The sequence below is a fragment of the Aegilops tauschii genome, chromosome 2, assembly GCF_002575655.3.
Source record: "Aegilops tauschii subsp. strangulata cultivar AL8/78 chromosome 2, Aet v6.0, whole genome shotgun sequence".
Lineage (NCBI taxonomy): Eukaryota > Viridiplantae > Streptophyta > Magnoliopsida > Poales > Poaceae > Aegilops > Aegilops tauschii.
The window spans coordinates 56734476-56752422 of NC_053036.3; the positions used below are offsets into that span (position 1 = coordinate 56734476).

The window sequence follows — 17947 nt, forward strand, 5'->3', positions numbered from 1 at the left end:
CTTTCAAGCCCCTTCATCCACTTCCTGTCATGCATGGCTTGAGCCACAGTGTAGTTTTTCCTGCGCGCCAGCTTGAAGAGGGAGGGTGCAAGGTCACGTGGTGCGGCCCCATCCAACCACTTTGACTTCCAGAAACTCGCAGTTTGCCCATTTCCAAGGTGAATGTTGGTGGAGGCATGAAAGAGCTGCATATCCGCTTCAGAGCAGGGGAGTTTCATTCCAAACCAGGGCCTAGGTTGGCTTTGCCACGCGAACCAGGCCCACCGCAGCCGTAGAGCTCTGCTAAAAGAGGAGAGGTTTTTGATGCCCAGTCCACCGTACTTTTTTGGTGAGCAAACCAGCTGCCAGTTGACTGCACAAATCCCACCTTTGGCCTCCTCCTCACTGCCCTTCCAAAGAAAACTTCTCCTAAGCTTGTCGATCCTCTTGATCAGCCACTTGCTAGGAGCGAACAGGGTCAACAGGTAGGTGGTGATAGAGGTAAGGACTGAGTTGATCAACGTTAGCCTTCCCGCTTTGTTCAGGAGCTTGCCTTTCCATCCTGCGAGCTTCGCAGCTATCTTGTCAATCAGAATTTGGAGGTCGGCGCGCCTAAGGTTGTGGAGGCTAAGTGGTAGCCCGAGATATTTGCAAGGGAAAGAGTCAGTTGTTCCCGCGAACTCGGAGAGCACTTCATTAGTTGCCAGCTCATCACAACAGATAGGGAAAGCCGAGGACTTGTTGAAGTTGGTGTAGAGTCCAGAGATTCTCCCAAAGGCTTCCAGGATTGCTTGTGAGGCCATCATCTCAGACTTGCACGGGTTCAGAAAATAGGGCAGCATCGTCCGCATAAAGGCTGACTCTGATGGAGGCCAAATTGTGCGCAATAGGCTTCAGGATCCCGGCTTCGGTTGCAGACGCGAAGATACGCTGTAGTGGCTCTGTAGCAAGCAGGAACAAAAAAGGCGAGAGTGGGTCGCCTTGTCGCAAGCCACATCGATGGTAGAAAGGCAGCCCCGGATCACCATTGAGGATTACTCTGGAGGAGGTTGAGCAGAGCACGATTGCAATCAAATCACGGCATCTCTGTCCGAAGCCCATGTGGCAGAGCACCTCAAGCAGATAGTCCCATCTGATGGAATCAAATGCCTTCGCAATATCCAGCTTCAGGAAGATTGCCCCTTTCTTGGCTCTATGTAAACTCTGGACGAGATTTTGAACATACAGAAAATTGTCTTGGATCGATCTTCCTTTGAGGAAGGCACTTTGGCTCATAGATATTAGATGCTGCATAGTTGGCGCCAGTCTATTGGCAAGGAGTTTTCCCAGGATCTTAGCAACACTGTGGGAAAGACTTATTGGGCGATAATCAGCAGCGCGTAGAGCATTTTCTTTCTTCGGGATTAGGACAATGAATGCAGAGTTCAACAGGTTCCAGTTTCTAGCATCAAGGGCAGAGAGCTGGTTAAGGGCATTCAGCAAATCCACCTTAATCGTGTGCCAACATCTTTTGAAGAAAGCCCAATGAAACCGTCCGAGCCCGGTGCCTTCTCTGCTGCCATTTCTTTAATAGCTTTGCCCAGCTCATCCAAGTCAAATGGGTGATCCAGGTGTGTCAGGTCTGCAGATGGCAGATTAAGATTAGACCAGTTCATTCGCAGAGTGGCGCTTTCCGGTTGACCCAACAAGGAGATGAAGTGATTTTTGAGGACTGTTGCCTTGTCCTCATGGTCAGAAGCAACATGGCCACAATGATGAAGGAAGGGGATATGATTCTTCCTTCTTCTGCTGTTGGCGCGAAGGTGAAACAGCTTGGTGTTCGCGTCGCCAACTCTGATCCAAACTAATCTTGATCGTTGCCTCCATCTTATTTTTTGAATAGCAGCGAGGGCAAGTAGCCTCCCCTTTAGCAACGCACGCAAGTCAAGCTCCTGTTGTGTTAGTGACCGGTTCTCCATCGCAAGGTCAAGCTGCAATATGACCTCGGAGGCAACTGCAGAGCAGAATCTTCTCTCTTTGATCAGGTTTTTACTCCACTTTTTGAGGGCTTTGGCTGTTCTAGTAAGCTTGATGTGCAGCTTCCGAATGCAATCATTGGTATGCAGTTGCTTGGACCATGCCTGGGAGACAACCTCACTGAAGCCATCCTCGTTTGGCCACCAAGCCTCGAACCGGAATCCAGAGAAGTGACGCGCTTGAATCTTCTTCATGATCAGAGGGCAATGGTCAGAGATGTCAGTGGATCCCGGCAGTAGCTGGAAGTCAGGGTATGTTGATTCCCACTCCTCAGTGAACAACACTTTGTCTATCTTGGTTAGGGTAGAATTCAGCCTTTCATTTGACCAGGTGAAGCGGCGTCCGATCAGCGGCAACTCCTTTAAATGCAGATCATCAATGGCGGCACGAAAGGCACGGATCATACGAAGGTTGATATTGCTGTTGCTCTTCTCGGATGCACGGCTAATAAGGTTAAAGTCTCCAAGTACAACCCATTCAGACGGAGCCAAGGCTTTGATGTGTCTGATCTCATTCAAGAAGTTGAGTTTGTCCTCGTCAGATTGTGGGCCGTAGACCCCTGTCAATAGCCAAGGCGAGTTGCAGCAGAGGTCGGTGATCAACGCGGACACTGAGAAAGTCCCCTGTAGCAGCGGTTGCGGAGTAACTTTGATGTGATCAGAGGAGGCGGCAATGAGGATGCCCCCTCTGGTGCCAATAGCAGGAAGGAAAACAAAGTTGTCCATGAAGGAGGGATCCAAAGTTTCGGCGATGATGCTGTTAGAGATAGAATCCAGCTTTGTCTCTTGCAGACAGACAAGCTTACAGTGGTGATCTCGAACAACGCCAGCAACAACTCGGCGTCTCACGGGATTGTTTAGGCCTCTTACATTCCAGCTTAAGATCGCACTATCCATAAGCAAACCAAAACACAACTGGGCAGGACCGGACAGAAGCACATGCAGACTTGGAGCCATAGTAGGTAACAGCAGCAGGTACAGACTTAAAGAGACAAGCAGTAGGCGAAGTGAAGAGGTTGCAAGGCAGCAGGTTGGCCGAGACCGCTCGTCTCGACATGAAGCAGTGGCGTACAATCATTGGGAACCTGGGAGCAGCCACCGTGGCCGGCAGCAACCGAGCTACTGCACGACCGCCGTGGTCGGCAGACTTGTGGAGGCGGAGGCCGAGGTACATCTTCCCTTCTTCGTTGTGGCGGCGGTCAAATCGGTGACCGCGTCGATGAAGTGGGGTGGGAGGGGCCTCTGGTAGATGTCCTTGTAGCGCTGAATATCGTCAGGGGCCGGCGGCTCGGCCGTCGTCTGGCCGTGCTTCTTGAGAAGGACGAGCTGGACCTTGGCCATGGTGGAGAGGCCGTGGCTCGGCAGTGAAGCAAGGCGACCACTACGCCGCTGGTCGAAGGTGCGAGCAGAGTCTGGGCGAGGGGGCGGGGGGGGTGAGCATCGGCGGCGGTGGGGGGAGCAGGGGAGATGGCGCTGGGGAGCAGAAAGATGCAATGAAGCGGTCGATCTGTCTCTGTGGGCTAATAGGAGGAGTGGTGGCTTGGGCCGGCCCAAAAGAGATCAGGTCCGGAAGCGTGCCGTTTGCTACAGGGCCCACCTCGGTAAGGATTCCGAGCTGGCCCGGGCCAATACCGCTCAGCCCAGCATGCAACCTAGCTGGCACAACCACGGATTCACCGTCGCACTCTGGCAGTTGCATGTCCATGCATGCAATGGCCTCCACAGCCAAGCACGGGAGTGATCCGGGGAGGCCAGGTCGCGCCTGGTCCACCGGCAGCAACAGAGTGTTGGCAGCTGCGACAGCAATAGCAGGCACGCCTCCCAGCTCGGCAGAGGGTTCAGTAAACATGAACATGGGATCTGTCTCCTGCACCGGGTCGGAAAGGTGGTGGCCAGCTTCTTCTCTTGGGTGGTCGCATGCGACCAGCGCTGGGGTGGGGCGTCGTGCTTGTCTCCAGTGGCGTGGCCGTCAGGCGGCATGGCAGTGTCGGCGCCCGTCCCAGCCTGGTTAGCAGTGGCTATGCCAGGATAGTTGACGCCGTCACTGCCGAGAGCGCCGTCATTACGCACAGGAGTATCCACGGCCAGCGCGCCGTTAGGGCCAGCACCGTCCACCTGACGTTGATGCCGGCCGTGATGGCGGCCCTGCGCGCCATGCTTCGAGTGGCTGCCGGAGCCAGGGCCATGAGAGGACGGCCAAGGGTTGGAGCCGCCTCCTGCAGCTCCTAGGTCGGCACCGGAGGTCGCGCCACCGCCTGGGCCTTCCTGGTCGTCGCGGCCAGCGAAGTTGAGGCGCGAGTGCACGGGTCCCCGCTGCTACCGAGGAGGGAAGGTCCCGTCCTTGAAGTGCAGATTCCACCGGTAGTGCCACTTGGCTGAGTCGTCGCGAGGAGGCGAGTCGAGGTCGTCGGAGGTCGTCCACCAGCAATTTGTATTATCAATCACTCATCTCTGGTTCGAATCGCATAACTTGAAATTTCGCACCAGTGAATCATAACGAGACGTTTATTTATTCATATAGTATTTATGTTGGCGCAACAGTAATAATACTGGAAAACATCGGAAGTGAACATGGACAAAGAAAAACATCCACCCATGTCACCACACGGTCACCGTTCATGATGATGGCGCTGGAGCTGGAGCAGTACCACCGCCTGTGACGACGAAGACGATGGGGCTCCGCACCACATGCTTCTTCGATACCCAGCTCAAGCTTCCCTCCACGTGCACTCCTTCTTTGTCCAAGCCATGGCCGCTCACAGACACGCCCAAGGCCTTCTTCTCTTTGCCCACGCTGTGGCCGCTCACCGACACACTGAAGGTCTTCTTCTCTCCGGTTTTGGAGAACGACAACGTCTCCGGGACGACACGCACTGTCAGAGACCTCGGCACATCCACTTTGGCCTTGAACTTCGAATCCGCTGGCCCGACGTTCGTCACAGTCCGGTTCACAGTGAACTGCATCGATGTCAACGGCACGGTTATCGTCGGGTAGTTAAGCTGCACCTCCTGGACCTTGGCCAGCTTCGCGCAGGTCAAGCTCGAGTTGCGCACAATGGTTGCTAGGCCGCTTTCACCAAGGAGCCAGCAGATGTAGCCAGCGTAGTCAACGGAGTTGAGGTCATACACCAAGCCAGGGTCGGCGGCTCTCGCCGGGTTCACATGGCCGGCGCCTCTGTCGTACACGTCGGCCTTTCTATATTGCTCGTCCAAGATTGAGCCACCGGTACTGTTGACGATGTCCGACGTCGTCAGGATGGCAGACTTGATGGCGGTCGGCGACCAGTCGGGATGGATGGCTTTGATGAGCGCCGCGACACCACTTACGTGTGGCGTCGCCATGGATGTGCCTGATATGACGTTGAAAGGGCCCTGTCCAGAGCTCGTGCTTGGCGGCCAAGCAGCGAGGATGTTGAGGCCCGGTGCCAGTATGTCCGGTTTTAGGATGCCCGGGGCACGTTTGCTTGGACCCCGGGAAGAGAACCAGGCCACGACGGGGGCTGGGCGGACGCCATACTGTGTGCCGTTGTATGCGAGAGACGCCGGGGAGCTGCTCTGCGTCGACGCGGCGTAAGCTATGAGGGCGTTGCCGTCGGCCGCGTTCACCTGTACAATACTGGAGTTGGAAGCCTGAAGAAAGGCGGAGTAGCCGCAGATTCGGTTGTTGAACAACACCACGCCTACCACGCCAGAGCTCATTATGTTGCGGATTTTGGACTGTTGAACCTTGGAGAAATTGTCCTCGCAAAGCAGGATCTTCCCAGCGATGCTACTATCACCATCGTAATTGCAGTACCGACGTTCCTCGGAGTAGAGGAGAGCGTGCAACTTTGAGCTTGTACTTGCTTTCTTTTTGACGTGAATGGCAGGAGCTCTGCCTTTGCATTATAGTAGAAAAGAGTTGTTACATATTACACATTACATCCCTGACCAACTGGCCATATCATCTCCGCAAATAAGATCATCAGGCTAGTGTCACTCTAGCGTCTCTCTGAGTGCTGTCCCCTACTCATGGCTAACTTGACCATGTTTACCTCATCAGTAATCGACGCGGCCAACTCTAGCGGACCCATTTCTTTGTGCTCGAAAACCCTTCTGTTCCTCTCCTTCCATAAGTTCCACACTATGTAAGCTGCCAGCGTCATTTCCTCTTTGTTTCGGTCCTTCGAGCCTCTGCCACGTCCGGTGTGCTCCCACCATTCAGATATGGACGTCGCCGTGGCAGCCGCACTGCATAGATCATCTGTTGATCTCCGGAACAAGTCCCAGATCACCTTGGCAAAGGAGCAGTGCAAGGAGAGATGATTCGTTGTTTCCAACTCCTGATCACATAGGCTGCAAAGCGCGTCGTGCGGCCACCCCCGCGCCTGCAATCTGTCAGCCGTCCAATTCCGGTTTTGCAACAGCAGCCATAGGTAGAATCTTACTTTCCCCTCCACCATTCCTCTCCATACTCGTGATAGCTCTGGTTTATGAATCCGAGTGAAGAATTGTGCCTCATAGGCAGAGGTACACGAATATACTCCGTTTGCCGTCAGGTTCCATACAACTTTGTCCTTCCTCGGCTCCAGTGTGACCACCTGCACCTTGTCCCATATCTGAAAGAATTTTGTCAACTGCTCCTCACTGTTCATGCTATGCAGCCCTGTCATCCATTTGTTGTTATGCAACCCCTGTTTGACCGTCAGTTTTTTAAACCTTGCCAACTTGAAGAGCTCAGGGGTAGAGACAGAGAATGCCTCGCCATTAAGCCATCTGTCTGTCCAAAAGAATGCCGTGTTTCCATCCCCCAGCTGAATTCTGGTGTAGCTGGCAAAGAGTTGCTTATCCGTGGAATTGCAAGGCGTGTCCGAGCCCTTCCACGGCCTGTCCTCCTCTCCCCATCTAAACCACTCCCAGCGAAGCCTCAATGCCCGGCCAAAGCACTCGATGTTCTTCACCCCAAGGCCACCATATCGCTTTGGTGTGCAAACTTGTCTCCAGTTAACCAAGCTTTTTCCCCCAATGTTTCCATCGTCCGCATCCCAAAGGAAATTCTTCCTAAGTTTGTCCACTTTCTAGATCAGCCACTTGTCCGGAGCCGTTAGGTAATATGTAGCCGTGGCTGTGACCACCGAGTTAATGTACACCAGCCTTCCCATACGGTTCATCATCCTCCCCCTTCTGTTAGATAGTCTTCCAGCAATCTTATCAATCAATGGCTGCAGCTCAACCCTCCTTGGCTTCCGGGTCCCGAGTGGGAGTCCTAGGTACTGACATGGGAAGGCTCCTGGCTCCCCTCCAAAAATGACGAACAATGGCTGCATATCTATGTTTGCACAAGCTATTGGGTAGGCCACTGATTTGGTCACGTTTGTTCTTAATCCAGAGGCATCCCCAAATAGGGTGAGAATGGCATGTACAGCGTTAAAGTCATCTGCCACCGGGTTGATGAACAAAGCTGCGTCATCGGCGTAGAAACTAGATCGGAAGCGCGCTACCCTAGGTCGTAGCCGTGACAGAATGTTTCTCTCTGTTGCCAACTGAAGCAATCTCTGCAGCGGCTCCATTGCCAAAATGAACAACAATGGTGACAAAGAATCCCCTTGCCTTAAACCACACCAATGATGAAACGGCACTCCAGGCACTCCGTTGAGCAGCACACGTGAAGAGGACGATGAGAGCATCAGTGATATCATATCACGCCACCTCTGTCCAAAGCCCATTGCTTCCATCACCTCCAGAAGAAAAACCCACCACACCGAATCAAAGGCTTTCGCTATATCCAATTTCAGGAACACCATGGGAGATTTGGCAGTGTGTGCGGCCTTGATCACATTCCGAACGTAGAGGAAATTATCCTGGATGGATCGACCTCGGATGAAGGCGCTCTGGTTGTGCGTCACTAGTTTGTGGATCACTGGTGCTAATCTGGACGCAAGCATCTTGCTCACCAATTTTGGGATGCTATGTATCAAACAAATGGGTCTGAAGTCAGCCACCTCCTGTGCCCCATCTCTCTTCGGGAGCAGCACCACATTAGCCGTATTCAAAATATTCCAATTCTGCCCTCTCAGACTTTGCACACAATTAACCGCAGCTAGTATATCCCCCTTGATAGTGGACCAGCAGTGTTTGAAAAAAGCTCCCGTAAATCCATCCGGGCCGGGTGCCTTTTCCCCATGCAAATCATTGATCGCTACGTGCAGTTCTTGTTCAGTGAAAGCAACCTCCAACTGCTCCAGACTGTCTCTTGGCAACCCAGTTCCTCCCAATTCAGCCCCGCCGATCGCCCATGAGGGGATCCCATGAGCTCCCGAAATCTGTCGAACAGCAGCTTCGCCTTGCTTGCATGATCAGATACCAGCCCGTCACGCCCCTTTAAAGTTGGAATGTAATTCTTGCGCCTTCTTCCACTAGCTCTGAGATGGAAAAAGCGCGTGCTGGCATCCCCCTCCTTGATCTCTGTCAATTGCGATTTCTGCCTCCACCGCGCTCTGTCGACCGCCGCAAAACCCAACAATTTTGCCTTTAGCATAGCCCGTACATTCCTCTCCCCCTCTGAAAGCTCTCTTTCCTCCTGCGCCAAGTCCAGCATGAAAATGACCTCGTTTGCCACCCCCGAGAGGAAGACCATGTCCCTCTTTTTATGCTTGTTCCACCCTTTCAGCGCTCTAGCAGTCCTATATAGCTTCGTGTGCAGCACCCTGATCGGATCACCAGATTTGACTTCTTTAGACCAAGCTTGGGTTACAATACCGTCAAACTCCGGGCATTTCAGCCAGTGATTCTCAAAATGAAAGGCCTTGTAGTGTGCTGCCTCCATTTTCTTGAGGATCAAGGGGCAATGATCAGAAACATTTGTAGAGGCAGGGGACAACTGATAATGTGGGAAAGCGGCTTCCCAATCATTGGTAACCAACACCCTGTCTATTTTGGTAAGGGTGATGTTCTGTCGTTCATTGGACCATGTAAACCTTCTTCCCAACAGCGGAAAATCGATCAACTCGAGATCCTCAATCATGGCTCTGAACCTGCCCATCAGCCTCAAGTTAATGTTGTTATTGGTCTTCTCACTTGCTTTGTAAATCATGTTGAAATCCCCCAGGAGCATCCATCTTGACATCGTGTGTTGCTTAATCCTTCGTAACTCTTCCATGAACAACACCTTGTCTCCCTCAGCCTGCGGTCCGTAAACTCCTGTAATCGACCACGTGGCTCCATCAGCTCTGCTCGTAATGGTGCCCGAAACAGAGTAGTCCCCCGCCGCCAAATTATTTTCAGAAATCTCCAATCCTTCCAAGCACGCTAACAAAATGCCACCTCTGGAGCCTTGAGTCGGCATCTCCAGGAAATTATCAGCAAATCGTGGCCCCAAGGTCTCCATCACCAAAGGCCTGGTCATGGCCTCAATCTTGGTCTCTTGTAGACACACGATGTTGCACTTGGTCTCAGCCACAAACATCTGTACCGCCCGCCGTTTCGCAGGGTTGTTCAAACCTCTAACATTCCAGCTTAAGATTGAGCAATCCATAAACAAACATAGAACCCTTCGCACAGCAACGCACGCAGTGACGATGATGCCACAAACAGTCGTCCAATCTCACAACAGACTCTGACAACACAACACTACCCCGGCCAGCCGCCTCAAACATCCTCGCAACAGCAAGGCCAACCCAGCAGAAACAGAAGAACACTATCATAGAAACTACTGAAACACACATCTGAATCTAGAGGATAGCAACCTTATCTATCAGGCACAAGCAGCCCGACCCAGCCTGTCGGAGCACATGTGTTGTCCGTTGACCCCAATCAGCTCCTCCACCGCCGAGATGAAGCTGTCCGGCAGCGGCTTCTTGTAGATATCTCTGTACCTCTGCATGTCCTCAGCTGATGCGGCGACGGACGGCCCCGCACCGTCCCAAATCTCGCTTTTCTTCAGCAGCACCATCCCGACCTTATCCATCGTGGATAGGCCCGCCGTAGGCTTCGCGGCAAGGCGGCCACTGCTCCTTTTAGCCAGCGCACCGGCCGGCTCGGCCACCAGGTCGCCGCTGGCCGCCGGGGCTGGAAGCAGAGCAGCGGGTGTGGGGGAGGAGCAGGAGATGAGGAAGGCCTGGAGTGGATCTGGCGCATCCTGGCCCTCCTCGCTCCTAGCAGCCCCCGCTTCCCCGCACTGGGCCTCGAGAGTTGACACGCCCCAGGCCTGGCCCATGCCTCCTGGGCTGCTCCTTGGCGAATGCGGCCCAAAACTGAGCTCCTTCCCCTGAGATGCACATTGCTCGTCCCCCGTCAGGTCCACCGACGCGTCTGGCCCCATCACGCCACCATCCTCCAATCCCGCCTCCATGCACTTATCATCTGGCCCCTCAGACGGTCTGGGTAAGTGCTTCTCCATGGAGCCGGCCTAGATGCTCTTGCATTCCCCGTGGATGCTCTTGCCGTTGGCGAGATGGATGCTCTTGCCGTTGTACAATGTACTTGCTTTCTGGGTAAGTGCTTCTCCGTGGATGCTCTTGCCGTTGGCGAGATGGATGCTGACGCCGAAGCTTCGGTCCATGGAGCCGGCGGCGACCGTGAGCAACCACGGCGCATCGTTGCCGATGAAGCCCCGATAGCGATGCGGACCGCTGTTGCCGGCGGCGCACACCACGAGGATGCCCTTGGAAATGGCACTAAACGTGCCGATAGCGATGGGGTCGTGATCGAAGCTGGCAATGGTTTCCCTGCCAAGAGAGAGCGAAAGCACGTCCACCCCATCCTTGATGGCCTCTTCTAGGCCGGCCAGTACGGCAGATTGCTTGCAGCGACGAGCAACACATACCTTGTACATGGCGATGTGAGCACCCGGAGCAATTCCGGCCGCGGTGCCCGTGCCCACGCCATGGTATGACGCATCGGCTACGAAATTCCCGGCAGCTATGGAAGAGGTGTGCGTACCATGCCCATCTCCATCAGCAGAGTCATCACCCGCAATGAGCCGCCTCGCACGAGCCCTTCCACCTTGCTGGGGGTGGCGGAACTCCATGGTGATTGAAGGAAGGGTGTGCCGCATAGATGCCGCTGTCGAGCAGTCCAATGATGACTCCCTTACCATAGCCAGCCTGGCTCCAGAACCCGGTGCCGTTCCTTAGCCCAAGAAACTCCGGTGTGTGGGTGGTCATTAGCTGCAGCGTCCGATCGGGGAATGCACGCACGAACCCTGGCTTCTTGGCCATAGTGTCGAGCTCGGCGTTGGTGAGCCTCGCGGCGAAGCCACTGAACACCTCGGTGTAGGAATGGAGAAGGCGTGACTCGTTGGACTCACCCGTCAACGAACTCGGCAAGAAAGACTTGTGCCACTGGCGATGGGCGTCTTCGTCGGCATTCGAGTGCGGTGGCTCGACGAGCACGATGTAAGCACGATAAGCAGTGGGTTTTGTGGTATTTTGGTGTACGCTTGTGGCAACTGGATTGATATAGCATAGTGTGAGCGTAGGAAAGAGGATCGCGAGCAAGAGAAGTGGTACTGACAGCTTTGTGAACGACACCATTCCTCGAAGCTCAAGCCACACAACTACCGGCGATGAAGATGATGGCAATGCCGGAATAGGATCAATCACCGAGTAATATGTATATACTACACGAATGATTAGTGTGTTGTGTCTTAATTTTGACATATGTTAATTGGTCGATAAATCCAACGCATCTGGTAACACATAAATGACTTTAATTTCTGCTAAATCTGGAAGATATGATAAGGTTACGTGGGATGGTAGTAAAGTGGGTGATGTACCTACCCGGGTTTATGGTGCGGGATGTCGGCAAAGTTTCAGATCGCGGGCGAAAACAGCGCGATCGCGGCGCTATCGCCTGCTGGAAGCCTTCCCGCGAGGCAATCCCGTAAAAAACGCGATCTGCCGCTAACCGCGCGATCGCGCGCGAAACGACGCTATCTGATTTCACCGTCGCTGCAAAATCGCGGGCATGGGCCGAAAGACTGAAACACAAGGGCCCAAAGGCCCCAAACATACCAGAAACGGCCCAAATTTAGCGATGGTCCATAATACCTCCTCCAGAAAACCTAGCTCGTGTTCCCCCATTCCCTTCTCTCCCTCCCACCAAAAAGTTTGCGGCGGCTGCGCTGTTCTTCCCAGCAGCGCCGACTGCTGCTTTCGTTGGAAGCCAGATTCGGTTGCGGGGGAGATGGAAAGGCGTCCTGCGACGAGGGGCCTCTGCACGCCGCCGCCTTTGCGACCACCATGACATCTCAGTCTCACTCTCACACGGTTCCAGCAGCCGGGGCAAGCACATCGCCAGGAGGTAGAGGAGTCCTCTGATTCCATAGCTCATTGGTAGAATATTCAGACTTGTTTGTTGATTCAGATTGTAGGCTTTGGGATTCAGAATTATTTGTTGATTCCGATTCTATAGCTCATTGGTACTCCCTCCATTCCTAAATATAAGTCTTTGAAGAGATTTCATTATGGACCACATACGGAGTAAAATGAGTGAACCTATACTCTAAAATGCATCTACATACATCCGTATTTGGTCCATAGTGAAATCTCTACAAAGACTTATATTTAGGAACGGAGGGAGTAGAATATTCCATAGCTTATTTGTTTGTTGATTCAACAGAAGCTCGCATGCTGGACCAGGAACTTCTGCTATTAATCCACTTAAAAGGAAGAGGGGTGTCTATGGTAAGAAGAAGAAGATGATCCCTGTTACTCCTCAAGAAGATCTGCTCTTTGCTTCCTCTGCTTCAGAAAGTGACGACGACGAGGACACCGACATGAGTTCTGGTTCTGACATGTGAGCTTGTCGGTTTCTCTATGAAGTTCGTTTTGGCGCTCATGATTCTATCCTTTCCTGTGTGCTTTTGACAAATGAATTGTGAAGACTTTGTGATGCATGTAATGGACTATGGACATGTTGCTGTTGTTACTGAACTTAAGTGCCGAACTGCTGATGTTATGCTTGATGCAGTCTTGAATTTATATTTCTATTTATCTGTTGAACTGCTGCAGATTGTTATGTTCGAATTTATATTGAGAATCCTCTGTTTTCTACTGAAAATACCCTGTTTTCTGAGAAAAACATGCACATGTATTAGTATGGATGTGTGATATACATGCACAAGTACTGTAGCCGCGAAATGGGTTAGCGGCCGCTATAGCCGGCGATAGCGGCTGTAGCGTTGGCACAGAGCCAGCCGCTAAATGCCTTAGCCCGCGATCTGAAACTTTGGATGTCGGTGAAAACACATATAGGATCTCTTTCGATTTTCTGAATGATCTTGAATACATATACTGCATTTAAAAAGAGAATACCTATACTGCATTATAGGTAAAATTGGAGGATAATTAATGATTCCAAATTAACAGCTGGGGTACATATATGATGTGTTATCATCTCATGAAGGTGTAGTATCAAGTATCAACAGATTCTCGAACAAAAATATTGGAGTAAATGACAATATCGAAGTCATGAAATCAGGTGAGGTTGAACATGTTATTTTCCTTTGTGCTCAAATCCGAGTTCTATCAACAGACTTCTGAACGAAAGTTAGCAGGATCTGCATTAAGAAATGGCAGGGACATGGCTAATGTGTGTAGCAGGTTTTAGGGCCTCTGTGATTCAAAGGAAAAATGATATATATCACGATATATGAAAGACTTGAATTAAACATGATATAGATCAGTGCCCATGTCATAAATGTCAATGTAGTAGTAGTGATAGAAATGAGATCAGGTGAGATCGAACTGATCACCAAATTGAAACGGCTATTTCCAGTGCCTCTTCTTGGTGTGACAGTGCTAAAGATTTAATCTGTTTAACTAATGATCGAGTGGCATTTTACTGCCTATTGGAGTATTAGTTGTAAAGTGGTTGGATGTTCAATTTCTACTACTTGTTGTCTTCTTAACACAAATGCTATTTGTGCAGTCCTGTTGTGTGTGGTTCAGAAATGTAGATGTGTCATCTACGTTGAAGGCCCTTTAGTCAATCAGCTACCGTGAAATCTTTAAGATTCAATCAGCTCCTTTTTTTTGAGGGCTAATGGCAGGTGCTCTGCCTTTTCAATATAGATTAGGAATTTACAAGGGAGAGGTTTGAAGCCCAAAGGCAGCAAAAAGAAAGAGAAACAACAGATTTACAAAGCTAAGGCCTCACATTGGCCATGTCCAAGTATGCTAAGTCAGACCTGGTTAAGCAAGCCACCATATCAACAGTTTTTTTTTTGAACCGGGCTAATCCCCTTTCCATTATAGAAATAACACCATATCAGCAGTTGAAGATAGGTTTTGGAAGATTCTTCGGTTTCACTCATTCCAAATATTCCAGGCAAAGTATAGCGCAGCTGCTGCCCGTAGGCAAAACTTCTCCACCAGCTCCTCTTTCTTTGATGAGTGGTATCTAATAACCACTACGCAGGACTTGTCCTGAACCCTATTTGTGTTCAAAATACAAGAGCAGAAACTTGTCCTGGCCAATAGCTTTAGTCCATTCTATCCGCTCAAACATTCAAGCCGTCCGAATACCGGTTTTGCTGACATGGATCCAAATCAGCATGTCATTTTGCCATGTGACAAGCCACTGAGCAGATTTTGCCACATTAGCCCATCTCTCTCCCCATCAAATGTTTCGGCCAAAGCACAAGTTCAGAAAATCAGTCGAAAGTTGATTTAAAATTTTAAATCAAATCTGAAAGTCGGAAAGGTGTCAAATCGGAAGTTTTTGTTTCAGTTTGAAAATTCAAGAACCTACAGGGTGATGCTTGTGCCTCATTCCCCCTTCACATCTCTTTTCTTGAAGAATTACAAGGAGCTCCGCATTCAAGAGGAAGTTGGGAGTTTAACAACAGATTGCCTGTGCTCTGACACAACTGAGTCTATATTTCACTTGTTTCTACTGTTCCTTATCCGACAAGAGATTATCAGGATTAAACAACAACAGAATTTCACAAGTTTCTGCAGTTCTTAATAAAACTCTTATTAGAAAAACAAACACAGACGACACAATCACACAAATCTTACTCCATTGCCATGTTTGATCTGACAAAAAAAAACACTAAGCCTGAAATCTCAGGGCACGGATATTGTTCATGGTGATGGAGCGGGAGCAGGACCTCCTGCTCCACGGATAGCCACAATGGGACTGCGCACAACATTCTTCTTTGACACCCAGCTCAAGCTTCCCTCCACAAAGATTTCCGATGCACCCACGCCTTGGCAGCTCACCGTCACGCTGAACGTCTTCTTTCCTCCAGCTTTGGAGAACACCAGTGTCTCTGGGGAGACATGCACTTTCATAGAGCTTGGTGAGTCTACCTTGGCGGCGTAAGTAGAATCTGCCGGCCCAACGTTCGTCACCGTCCGGGTCACGGTGAACGGCGTTGATGCTAGCGGCACAGTTAGAGTAGGGTAGTTGAGCTGAACGTCCTTGACCTTGGGCAGCTTCGCGCAGGTCAAGCTCGAGTTGCGTACGATGGTCACCAAGCCTTCGTCGCCGAGGAGCCAGCAGATGTAGCCTGCATAGTCGGTTACACCGAGGTCGTACACCAGACCAGGATCGGCGGCTCTCGCCGGGTTCACATGGCCGGCGCCTCTATCATACGCACTGGCTTTATCATGCCTCTCGTTCAAGATGGAGCCGCTGATATTATCCGTGGTGTCCGAGGTTGTCAGGATGGCCGACTTGATGGCAGCCGGTGACCAGTCAGGATGCAAGCTTTTGATAAGCGCCGCAGCACCACTGACATGTGGCGTTGCCATGGACGTGCCCGATATGATTTTGAAAGGGGGACTTGGCCACGCCGCAAGGATGTTGAGCCCGGGCGCAAGAATGTCCGGCTTGAGCACACCGGGAGCGACGGAGCTTGGACCCCGGGAAGAGAATGATGCCACGACCGGGTTCGGACGAACACCCAACACTGTGTTGTTATATGTGAAAGTGGCAACGGCGTTGTTCAATGATGTCTTCGTGTAAGTTGCGAGGGCGATGCCGTCGGCGAAGGTCACCTGCACCACTCTCGCTTCGTCGAAATCCTGAAGAATAATGGTGTAGCCAGTGGCTTTGTCATTGAAAAGAACCACGCCAGCCGCACCATGACCCATTAGCTTCGAAATGTCAGAATAGCGAGCCATGGGTGTTGTGGACTGACAAACAATTATTTTCCCGGCAACTGAACCGTAAGACGCATTCTGGCAGAAACGATGCTCCTCGGAGTAGAGGAGAGGGTATGGCTTTGAGGTTGGCTTTATAGCCGGGGTAAATGCTTCTCCGTCCATGCGCTTGCCGTTGCCGAGATGCACGCCAGCGTCGAATCTCCGGTCCACTGAGCCAGCGGCAACCGTGAGCAACCACGGTGCACTGTTGGAGACCGACTGTGGAGCAAGGAAAAAAATAGCGCGCTACAGCAAAATAGCGGCGACCTCAAAATATGCTATTAGCGTGCTATATCGCGCTATAGCGTGCTATTAGCGAGACATTGTACACCGATATATTTAGCGAGGCAATTCTCAATACGCTATAGCGTGCTATTAGCGACGCTATAGCGCGCTATTTTTTCCAGTGCCGTGGAGTGGGACCTTTGTTGCCAGCCGCACACACCACAATGATGCCCTTGGATATAGCACTGAACGCGCCGATGGCGATGGGGTCCTTATTGAAGCTGACACCGGTGAGGCTACTGAGAGATAGCGAGAGCACGTCCACCCCATCCTTGATGGCCGCATCCAGGCCGGCCACTACGGCGGATTCTTCGCAGCCCTCGGCGGTGCACACCTTGTACATGGCGATGTGGGCACCTGGAGCAATTCCGGAAGCAGTGCCCGTGCCCACGCCATGGTCTGACGCATCGGTGACGAAGTTGCCGGCGGCAGTGGATGAGGTGTGTGTTCCGTGCCCCACGTAATCGTACGAGTCGTTATCTCCAGTAAATGAGTTGGCACCGATGAGCTTGTTGTTGCACCTGACCGCCTTGCACGAGCTCTTCCACCTTGTCGGGGGTGATTGGACACCATGATCGTCGAACGAAGGATGTGTTGCATAGATCCCGGTGTCGAGCAGCCCGATGACCACTCCCTTCCCGTAGCCTGCGTCGCTCCAAAATCCGGTGCCATTCCTCAGCCCGAGGAACTCCGGCGTGTGCGTGGTCATGAGCTGCAGCGTCCGATCTGGGAACGCGCGCACGAACCCCGGCTTCTTGGTGACCGCGTCGAGCTCAGCCTCTGTGAGCCTCGCCGCGAAGCCGCTGAACACCTCGATGTAGGAGTGGAGGAGACGTGGCTCCCCAGATTCGCCGATGTGTGAGCTCGGCAAGAAAGTCTCATACCACCGACGATGCCCCTCTTCGTTGGTACCTGAGGGAGGTGGCTTGACGAGCACAATGTAAGTGCGGTAGGCAGATGTTTGTGTAGCACCCTCATGTACCCCTGCAGCAGATGGACTGACATAGCACAGTGATGGTGTAGGAGAGAAGGTGGCGAGCAAGAGAAGTGGTAGTACTATAAGATTTGTCAAGGACGCCATTGCTGAAGCTAGGCACACATACACAACTGAGGAGGACGATGGCGATGGAGTGTCTGTCAGGCCAGCACCCAGTGTTCTTCATTTATACATCACGAATGATCAATGTGCTGCAACTTTCATGATGCAGATGTTAATCCCTTGAATATCTTGCGGTAGTAAAGCATACCGTAGCTTTAATATGTGCATGGTGATACACAAATATACGAAATCAATGCACTACTATCGTTTTTCTATCTCCTGCATGAATTATATATATTACAATATAAGCAGATATTTCAGAAAATCAATGACTCAAATTTAATATCGTATAATAGATTACCGCATGTTTATGATCAGTACTAGTAGTGTATCTACGGAGAGTTTATTCTGTGGGATATGTGGGGGGAAATACATGATCTTTTTTTTATTTTCGGCATGATCTTGAAGATTATTTCGCGTGGACGCATTTTGGACTA

The 17947-nt window shown here is 51.5% G+C and overlaps 2 protein-coding genes, 1 long non-coding RNA gene and 1 pseudogene across 3 annotated transcripts; 1 reads left to right on the forward strand and 3 right to left on the reverse strand.

Moving 5' to 3' along the window:
- Positions 1 to 1454: 1454 nt before the first annotated feature.
- LOC141040728 (uncharacterized) lies at positions 1455 to 2720 on the reverse strand. Its single transcript, XM_073506846.1, has one exon. It carries the CDS (start codon positions 2718 to 2720, stop codon positions 1455 to 1457), a length of 1266 nt encoding a protein of 421 aa, XP_073362947.1.
- Positions 2721 to 4610: 1890 nt separating this feature from the next.
- Positions 4611 to 11506, reverse strand: LOC109769481 (subtilisin-like protease 4; annotated as a pseudogene).
- A 537-nt stretch (positions 11507 to 12043) lies between these two features.
- LOC109769489 (uncharacterized) lies at positions 12044 to 12976 on the forward strand. The gene is made up of 2 exons (XR_002234340.4): positions 12044 to 12275; positions 12594 to 12976. It is a non-coding gene; the product is annotated as an uncharacterized lncRNA (long non-coding RNA).
- Positions 12977 to 13675: 699 nt separating this feature from the next.
- Positions 13676 to 17670, reverse strand: LOC109769488 (subtilisin-like protease 4). Its single transcript, XM_073507957.1, has 2 exons — positions 16572 to 17670; positions 13676 to 16345 (listed from the first exon to the last, which is right to left on the reverse strand). Exons 1-2 carry the CDS (start codon positions 17490 to 17492, stop codon positions 15062 to 15064), a joined length of 2205 nt encoding a protein of 734 aa, XP_073364058.1. The 5' UTR covers positions 17493 to 17670; the 3' UTR covers positions 13676 to 15061.
- Between the last annotated feature and the right edge of the window lie 277 nt (positions 17671 to 17947).

What these genes read in the sequence shown, in the direction of transcription:
- LOC141040728 (XM_073506846.1), bottom strand. Translation starts at nt 2,720, where the DNA reads ATGGACAACTTTGTTTTCCTTCCTGCTATTGGCACCAGAGGGGGCATC.
- LOC109769488 (XM_073507957.1), bottom strand. Translation starts at nt 17,492, where the DNA reads ATGGCGTCCTTGACAAATCTTATAGTACTACCACTTCTCTTGCTCGCC. An exon ending in TATCCAAGGGCATCATTGTG is followed by an intron (nt 16,346 to 16,571) that starts GTGTGTGCGGCT and finishes CTTGCTCCACAG; the next exon opens with TCGGTCTCCAACAGTGCACC.